Here is a 9,954-nt window from a genome sequence, read left to right on the forward strand (position 1 = left end):
CCATAATGCCAAATTTGACGAAAACTAGATGACCATGGAGCTCATTCTCCTCCAAATCAAACTAGAGCACCATATCTCTCACTATCACAAAACCCAAACACCAAAAATCAATGTTATAGAATGTTATTAAGATAACAAGAGGCAGAAAGCATTGGCCTTATGCTTGTCCTTTAGTAAATGACACTTTCAAAGCTCTACAATATCTATAATGCCGGCCACCTTATTTGTTGAAGTCTTTTCATTGACAATGCCAATGCAAATTTAATCACAAATATATTTTGAATTCTTAATTAATACTTATTCACGGTCCAATGTGCATCATTATGGATAGAAAATATGTATGACTTTTGTATTGATTCATTTTAATATGATAGAAAATATGTATAGCTTTTGTATTGATTCATTTTCTTTCTAAACCCAGAAAGTTCATGAAAAATGTGTTCAGAAGAAAGAAGCAGAAAAACTGCTGGCAAAAAGAAGATGAAGAGATTGGGAGGAACACCAATGAGATGGATTTTGGCTTTCATCTTTACATTCATATTTTTCTTCCTCTTCAAGTTTTGGGTATGAAATTTTTTTCTCTTCTTCGGTAGATCTGTGCATATTTGAAAGCTTATATCCTTTCTTACAAATGAATTTTTTTTTCATCCAACAGAACTTTTGTGAGTTAAAATGTGTTGAATTTTATGCCTTTTAATTAGTTTTGAAGTAAATGAAATTGGGTTAAAAGTTTTTGCAAGAAAACAAAATAGAAATTTTATGGAGATGGTTTCTCAGAAGAACCATGAAAAAAAAACCCATTAACTCAAAAAGATGAAAGAAAGAGTTATTTTGAACTGTATATACAGTTCTAGAGATATTGTGACTGGTATCAATGGTTATGCTATTGAATCACATTTGGCATATGCCTGTTTTCTTGTGTTTTGGGCTGAGCCATTCATAAGTTTTTAATTTGTTGGGGTTACTTATTTCAGAATGGACTGTTTTGGATATTGTCAAATATAGTTTTTTTTAAGATTTTGATGTTTGCATGGATCAATGGAACTAGTTTGTGTTATTATTTTTTTACAATTTTGTGTTTCAGGAAATGGTATATTGTTGCTTATGGATAATTATTTACTATTAACGAGATATAAATTTACAGTACTTATTGGATTATTTAACTTTTTGATGTTTGATTAGAAATTTATGGGAAACTAAACTAAACTCGACATAGAATCCATGTGCACTTTTAGAGTATAGGAGGATCCTCCATTGAGGTTAAGCATTGTTCAACCGATATTTTACTACTAGTAGACACCATAATGTCCTGCCACATCCTACTACCTCATTAATTTTTTTTAATGCTCATCTGATTGAGTGTTTACTAAAGTATTCTAATGTATAGGTTTAAGTTACATATTCATTCTAAAGAGCTTGAAGTATAGAGATGTGACAATATGTAGCATTGACACAGATGCATGTCAAGTATATGTTTAGACATAAAAGGACACCATGAGAGTCCATATGACCATGTGTAATAAAATTGTATAGGTTCATCATTAGCATGTGCTATCCACGAAAACCTATAAAACAAAGGAAAACATGCAATGGGTACCTTTTGTCTCATAAATGAAAATTAGGCACAAAATTGGGAAATTGCATAATTGTCTAGGAAATAGGGAAAATGAGAAACAAGTGAAGTTAAGGGATTCTACTTGTTTGGAAAGTGATAATAGTTCCTATTTGGCTCAATGGAAATAAGATTAAAATGTGCATGGGGTATACAAATGTCATGCGATGATGATCCATCTAGTCATGGTGATGAGTCTTGATATAGCAGTTGTCACTTCTTGAAATCTTAACTTAGGAATGTTGGTGACAATATGTACACCTTCAATGGGTTGTATCCATATGGGGAAATGAATTAAGACAAAGAGAAAAACAATACATTAAATGCAAATGTAATCTAAAGAAATATATGAATCAAGTAGAGTAATAATTGTATAAGTGCATCATGTAATAACCAAGTGAAAAATGATAAAAGTATAGTAAGACATGCGGTTGGAGTCAAATCCAAGAAGGAGGTTATTTTCAACATGAGCAAGTAGAATGTGATATTGTGGTCCTTAATGGTTGAAAACACTCATGTAGGTACATAGGACACTAGAGAAGGTATATACCTCCAATGTGGTAGCATAATCATATGATTGATAAGGCAATAGGTCCTTGATGATAACTTGAATTCAAGTAGGAACAATATGATATTGTGGAGGGCATGATGCCTTTGATAATCATGACCCCCAAGTGAGGGAGGACAATTATGGAAACAAACATAAAAGGTAAAGTAGGTACAAAATCCACACCAAGGAAAGCATTTAAGAAAAAAAATCAAAAAGAAAAAGGCATTCATGTCCAATACACACTATATCAATATAGGTATTTATGCTATAATTATACTAGTGTAGTATGGAACAAACTTGCGAGGTTTAACTTTTGATTCAAAAAGGATATGCTCATCCTCATGGAATAGGTTGTCATCATCCTTGAAATTTATTATCTTCTTTTGTTTGTGCTTCTTGCTCTTCTTTGTTTGTCTTGTCAATTGCATGTGTTTCTTCCGTGTGTCCATTTGTGCTAAGTGCTAAAGAGTCACAAATTCCATACTTTAAAACTCTACATGCACATGTGATTATTTTAGTGTCTTGTCAATTACATGTTTCTTCTTTGCGTTGATTTGTGCCACGCACTAAAGAGTCACAAATTACATACTTTAAAATTCTACATGCACATGTGATTATTTGTGCTTCTTGCTCTCCTTTGTTTGTCTTCTCAATTACATGCATTTCTTCTTTGTGTTCATATTTTAGTGTCCATTCACATAGCATGTTTTAGGACTCATTTTAGCCATAACCTCTACACTTTTAGCGATCTAAATGCCAATATTATGCTTTATTGTGTGATTACTCTAGATTTTAATACCTTTTTGCATATTTGTTCACATTTACAATTTGTATTATTTTATGTAATTTCAACTTTTTAACATTTGTAGAAGTGCCTTTGATAAAGTTAAACCATTCAACTATTTAGAAGTCATAGATCTATGTGCATTTTGGCAATTTTGAGTTCTTAAATTGTTGAATATTGTATACATTTTTTTTGTTTTTCATCCCTCTTATAAAAAGAAACCTCTAATCACAACAAATTTCAAACAAGCTTCTTCTTCCTTTTTATGTTCTTTTTTTCTAGATCATTCTATAGGTTAATTTAGGTTTTCTTTGTCTAGCTTCACTCTCTTACTCTACTAAAACTTTTGAACTTCTACTTTTTTTTTTTTTTGCAAACTATCATTCTATGAACAATTAAGCAAGCAATATCTATCAATCCACTTCTCAAGGAAGCTTCCCTGACAACTTCTCATTTTCTTCTTGTCATTAGAAATTAACAACAAATGCTTCTTTTGATTGTAGTATGTTAATGAGTGACTTTTTCTTGTTAATTTTTTAGGTTTATTTGGAAAGTTAATCCCTTCTTTCTCATTTTCTTCATGTCTTTAAAAATTGATAATGAATGCCTCTTTTGACTCTTATATAGTTTGGAAAGTTAATCCCTTCTTTCTCATTTTCTTCATGTCTTTAAAAATTGATAATGAATGCCTCTTTTGACTCTTATATAGTGATGAAGGGGTTTTCCTTTTGCTTTTTTCTTATTATAAAAGGAAAATAAGAAAGTTGAGTTGAATTCTTTTGGATTCTTCAATAAACTCTTTCAATTTATTTATTAAAAGAAATTGAAATTTTTAATATCATAAAATATATTTATCTATTTTTGTTGAAAAAAGTTATATTGAATTTTATTTTTTTAAATTGAAATTTATTATCCAAAGTTCATGAAATAACGTTTTCTAATAATGAAAATTCATAAAATTAAATTGTTTTTGTATACTTCAAAGTTAGTTTAGAAAGATCATAATAATAATCAGAAATATTTTACATTATACAAAATTTGCAAATAAATTCTTCACATTCATGAAATTAAGAAAAAAAAAGCTATCCAAAATTGTAAATACAATTGTTAAAGATATATTAATATATGCCTTTATATTTTTTCTTATAATTTTGTATTCGAATAAGACATTGTTTAATTTAATTTCTTACTGTTTTTATTTCGATGTCAATTAAGAGTCAATCCTTTTGTTGGGGATATTACTGTTGTCTAAAAATATATTCTATTTGAACAGAACCATCTAAAAATGATGATGTTTGCAATTTTAATAATTCTTCCATCTCTTATATCAAATAAAAACAAATAAAATGCAAAATTGTACAAGAACAGTAAGCATGAAAACAAATCAATGAGGTTTCCTTTCTTATGTTTCCTTTCTTATGATTCCTCAAAATAATTTTGTAATTTTTTTTAATAATTTTATTAAAAGTTTAAACATTTCTTAATTAATTTTTTTCATTAAAAATGAAAATAAATTTATAAGAATCCAAACTTTTTATAAAAATAAAAATGGAGATAATTTTTTGAAGTTTAACATACAATAACAAGAGAAGAAAATCTGACCAATAAGGAGTCTGACAGGAAATAGAGAACAATGTGAAGGTCTTCACGGATTTGTTGCTAAATTTGAGGATGCTAATGATAGAAGAAAAATCTTGTGTGAAAGTTTTTTCTATGAGAAATATAATATGTCATTTTTGGCAAACCTTGGCACTCTGATTTTAACCCCCTTTTAGATATGTTCAACAAAATTCCAGTCTCGGTTAGGCTTCCTTACCTTCCTCTACACTTGTGGGTTGATTCTCTCTTTGAGGAAATTGGTGATGCTATTGGGAGCTTCGTTATGGTGGATAATGAATCCTATGGGCTTTATCATACTACTTTTGCTTGCATTCTGGTTGAGCTAGATGTTTCTAAAGGTCTGCCAGCTGAAATCACCATTAACTCCTCTTTTGGTAGTTGGGTCCAGACCTTGGATTATGAGGGTATTCCTTCTAGGTGTCGTAGATGCTTCAAAATTGGCCATGCGGCAAGGAATTGTGCGCTTGAGAAGAAAATTCTTCGGCCTCGTGGTAGTCCAGGGCCTTTCACTGACATTATACGGTTAGGAAATCTCTGGACACTCCTAAAGAATCGTTGGATGCTGGGGTTTCTACTTTGGCTGGATCAGATTCTTTATTGACAATGAAAAATTCTTTGGATGCCACTAAGGATGCTTCTAAGATTAAAGACGCTGTGATACAGGACAGTTACCCACATGCTGGTTGCGGTCCTGTGTCCGCGATGGTATCTCTTACCCTGCCGACTGCTTCACAGGGTTTTGGCACAACTTCTGCCCCATTTGGTGGTTGTGATCATGTGCCCACGACAGTTGTTGCTCCCTCTTCTGACATTCTTTTTTCTAGTCCGGAAAGATCGGTGTTGGGCTCTTCGGATTGGTCAGTTGCAAATCTTGAGGGCCCTTATAGTTGGTTGTTTGGGCTGGTTTTACTGGCCCTTTCTTGTTTTCTTTAGGAGCAGTCCCTGTTTTTTGGGTTGTTCTATCTAGCTGGGCTTTCAATGCTTTATCTATTTTATAATCTGATGTAAAGAGTTTTGAGCCCCTTCAAAACCTGTTTTTCACTTGATCAAAAACATACAATAACAGAACAGCTGTGTTCTGTTCTCCAAGATTACAACTGAAATTCATTATTCATTATTTCATCATCCTCATAATAAATCAATAAAAAACGTCCATTAAAAATTACATACACAGTTTAATAAAAAAAATGCTTGGATTCAAGCAAAAACATGCAAACTAACAATTACAAAGAGAAAACTAACGGTTCAAAATCAGCTCATTGAATTAAGAGTAAAAACAAATCATACAGAACAAACCATTCCAAATAAATTAGTAGAGACCAATAAACATAGAACTCTTTTTAATGGGTGTCATATTTTTAGTTTTTCGGATTTAACTCTGTTTTTGGGCAGCCTTCTCAAATCCAGTAAGCATTTCTTAATGCTTCTGTGTATTTGTTAAGTTGAAAGGTTTAAGAGTTATAAAGAACTCACTCAACATCTCTATGGATTGATATTCACAACAGAATTTTTATGTGAAATTTCATGGCTGTTGCAGTTGTACGAGCTATGGATGAACGAATCATTTGCAGACAGAAGTATCTTCCACCCAGACAAAACCAAAGAAACCACCACAATCTGGAAAAATACAACCAAGGCCAAAGAAATCATAGACTATTACTGCAAATCACCCCAAATATCCTCATTTTCTCCCGAATCTACCCATCCCAATCATCATCATTTCCCTGATAATTGCTCAGAAAGTTGCCCTCTGTATTTTAACTTCATTCACCAAGACCTGGAGCCATGGAAGAAGTCTGGAATAACATTGAAAGTTGTTGAGAAGGCTCGAAAGAAGGCATCATTCAGGGTTATGGTTGTTAATGGAAGTTTGTTTGTTGAGAGATTTCGTCACGGTTTTCAGACGAGGGATTTGTTTACCATCTGGGGAATTGCTCAGTTATTGAGAATGTATCCAGGAATTGTGCCTGATTTGGACTTGATGTTTAATTGCCAAGATTCGACTACTGTGTACAAGGGTTTGTATAAGAATACCCAGCCGCCGCCCTTATTTCGTTACTGTGGGAGCGAAGATGCATATGACATTGCTTTTCCAGATTGGTCCTTCTGGGGATGGTAAGTTTCAAAACTGAATTAATTCTTCAACCGTCTGTTCAATTAAGTTGGCTTAAAATTTCAGGAATTATAGTTGAACTCATTATGTTGGTTTGAAATTTCATGAATTGTAATATAACCAAACTGATTACCTAAGATTCAGTTTTAAGTACTTCAACTCAATCAACAAGCATAACCTAAATTTACTAGCCTCAATCACTATACTCGAAATTCTAGAACATTAGGGATTGAATTTCTTTGTTGTTTAATTGGCAGTAGCGAGATTAGGGATTGAATTTCTTTGTTCTTTAATTGGTAGGGTGGAGTTGCAGATACCACCATGGAACAGATCGGTGCAGGACATCCATAATGGAAATCATCAGGTCAACTGGCCGGATAGAGATCCAACTGCCTATTGGAAAGGCAATCCCTTCCTTTCTCCTAAGAGACAGGAACTTATGAAGTGCAGCGAGATCCCCAATTGGAATGGCAGGCTTTATATACAGGTAAGATAATTAAATTAAATTTTTCAATGGTAAGAGATTTTTACATTCATAATATCAAGATAATGTAGTTTTTGGATTAAATTGTGTTAAAGATTTTGAATCAACATTTCGGATCACACTCCAGGATCTATCATCAGAATGAAGAGAGCTGATGATGGATTCCTTCAACTCTCTTCATTCTGAAGATGGATCATGGAGTGTGATCCGAAATGTTGATCATCAGCTCTCTTCATTCTGATGATAGATCAAGGAGTGTGATCCGAAATGTTGATTCAAAATCTTTTAACACAATTTAATCCAGAAACAGCATTATTTCTTAAAGTAAATCCCGCTTACATATAGACTTATAATGCCAGACTTCATAGAATATACATCTAGACACAGTATACTGAAGAGTTTCCTTATAGATATCTGTTAACTCCAACAATTGATTGTACACAGGACTGGTTTAAAGAGTCTAATGATGGTTTCAAAGACTCCAGACTTCCCAACCAGTGTACTCACAGGTATAAACTATTCTCTACCAAAGCCAAAGTGAAGAGTCAAATTTTTCTATTTTGTACCACAACCAAAGTGATAAACTTCAATTCTCAGCCTTTTACAAGGGTGAGATCTGATTAAAAAACTACCTCAGAACCATGTAGTTAAAACCCTGCAATGTCCCATATAAATTATAGGTCTGAAATGTCCCATTAGACATACTTCCAATGTTTTAGTGTTGCTTTTCATTATTGGATGAATAGTACTGGAAGTATTGGGAGTATTCCTATTGGCACATTATGGAACTGTACTTGCATGGCTTTGAGATTGTATATTGATGAGAAATTACAGCAACCTTTAAGCCTTTTAAGGTTGAAGTGGTCTCTCCGACCTATCAAAGTATATCTACTTTATAAAAGATTGTTTCTACAATATGTTTACTTATTTAGAAAACAGTCTTTTTGGATGCCAGGCCAATCGTGTTCAATTCTGTTTACATTGGTGTGACTGAAAACATTCAAGTAATTGTGCCTAACATTGTAGTATATCATCATTCACAAAGTTAATATCTTTGGATACACAAATTATTGAGATAGTTTCTATTGCCCTCTTGTTTCAAGATACAAGATATATGTAGAAGGCATAGCATGGTCAGTGAGTCTCAAGTATATTCTGGCATGTAACTCTCCAACTCTCCTGATAACACCAGAATTCTATGATTTTTTCCTGCGAGGCCTTATTCCTAAGCACCATTACTGGCCCATAAGACCAGATAAGAAGTGTGAATCCATCGAGTTTGCTGTCAATTGGGGAAACAACCACACAGAAGAGGTGGGTGTAGTTCCTTACCATATTTCTTCTTGTATTGCTTTTTGCTACATGTCATAGACTTTCTTGTTCCTATGGAATTTGTTACATCTTCTTTGAGTATCATCCTGAGTGATGGGTAACATAGTGGTATGAAATGTCTAACTATTTCTTTTTCCTCAATTTTACTGATTCTAGCAGAATTTTTAACATTTTGAGTCTGTGCAGGCCATGGCAATTGGTGAGGCAGGGAGTCACTTCATATTGAATGACTTAACAATGAAACATGTTTACGATTATATGTTCCATGTTCTAACAGAGTATGCCAAGCTATTGAAATATAAACCTACTGTCACCAAACGGGCACTGAAGTATTGTTCAGAGAGTATGTTATACTTTGCAAATGATGCAGAAAAAGTGTATATGAAGGAGTCAATGGTCACAAGTTCAAGTCCTTTGCCCCCATGCAAGTTAGGCGAAATCAAATTGGATTAAAAAACTATAGGAGATTCAGATCGAAACAAGGTAAGAATCAATGTAAAAATGAAGAAAAAAAAATATTACAAAGTTTCTATAGTCACTCGAGAGACTAATGTCAAATGAATAAATCTTGTAATGCTTATCAATGCTTTGGTATTTTTGCAAGACCATCACAACTACAATCTACCTACCAAATTTGATAAGGATTTCAGTTTTGATCTTCTGGCTCATTGCCCATATTAAGCATTTTGTAAACATCAAAGGAGACCAAGTTCAATTGGTGAAATTCTTAAAATTTAAGAATTTGTGAGAAATTGTTAGTAGGAGATATGAAGAATTTGATTGTATTAATTTGTTAAACAATCGATAAAAATAGGAAATTAATTAAAATGAAAAAAAAAGGGTTATTTAGAATGACTAAATCAAACAATCCTTCTTGGAATGAGTGGAGTTGTACATTCAGAATAGGCATGGATTATCCTTGTAAATACATATCAAAGTGTTCATCAAACAAAAGTTATTTAGAGTGACTAAATCAAACAATCCTTCTTGGAATGAGTGGAGTTGTACATTCAGAATAGGCATGGATTATCCTTGTAAATACATATCAAAGTGTTCATCAAACAAAATTACAAACACTAAAAAAGAGTTTTCAAAAATTTAAAATGAATACAATTAAATAAGTTTGTGAGTATCTCACAAAGGTTTTGAAATGAGGATAAATCAAATGAGAATTCTAGATGATAATTTGAGTAATCAACATATGATTTGTCATGCCCACTTTTTCACATATGGACATAACACAAAAAGTCGCATTTTTTTAACAATAAACATCACTTAATATCATGCTTAATATGATAATCTAGCATGCACACTTCATCATAGTGCATTTGCAATACCATCACTAACACATTGTTGAGAGGTGGGGAAAAAGGTAATGTATTGGGGTTAGTGAAACACAATACACGCCCCAAGAACAAGGTAACCTAGAAGGGTTTAGGAGTCATATATAAGACCCCCT

At 32.7% G+C, this 9,954-nt stretch overlaps 1 protein-coding gene across 1 annotated transcript; it reads left to right on the top strand.

The window, feature by feature from the left end:
• Positions 1-425: 425 nt before the first annotated feature.
• LOC131039594 (uncharacterized) lies at positions 426-9,254 on the top strand. Its single transcript, XM_057972384.1, has 6 exons — positions 426-564; positions 6,104-6,681; positions 6,980-7,166; positions 7,608-7,672; positions 8,267-8,477; positions 8,682-9,254. Exons 1-6 carry the CDS (start codon positions 436-438, stop codon positions 8,946-8,948), a joined length of 1,437 nt encoding a protein of 478 aa, XP_057828367.1. The 5' UTR covers positions 426-435; the 3' UTR covers positions 8,949-9,254.
• The last annotated feature ends 700 nt before the right edge of the window (positions 9,255-9,954 follow it).

Source organism: Cryptomeria japonica, chromosome 5 (genome assembly GCF_030272615.1).
Source record: "Cryptomeria japonica chromosome 5, Sugi_1.0, whole genome shotgun sequence".
NCBI classification, from domain to species: domain Eukaryota; kingdom Viridiplantae; phylum Streptophyta; class Pinopsida; order Cupressales; family Cupressaceae; genus Cryptomeria; species Cryptomeria japonica.

Bases quoted from the DNA above. Each gene is read 5' to 3' on its own strand.
- LOC131039594 (XM_057972384.1), top strand. From the start codon at position 436: ATGTGTTCAGAAGAAAGAAGCAGAAAAACTGCTGGCAAAAAGAAGATG. The intron at 565-6,103 runs GTATGAAATTTT...TGGCTGTTGCAG, and splicing joins TCTTCCTCTTCAAGTTTTGG to TTGTACGAGCTATGGATGAA. The intron at 8,478-8,681 runs GTGGGTGTAGTT...GAGTCTGTGCAG, and splicing joins GAAACAACCACACAGAAGAG to GCCATGGCAATTGGTGAGGC.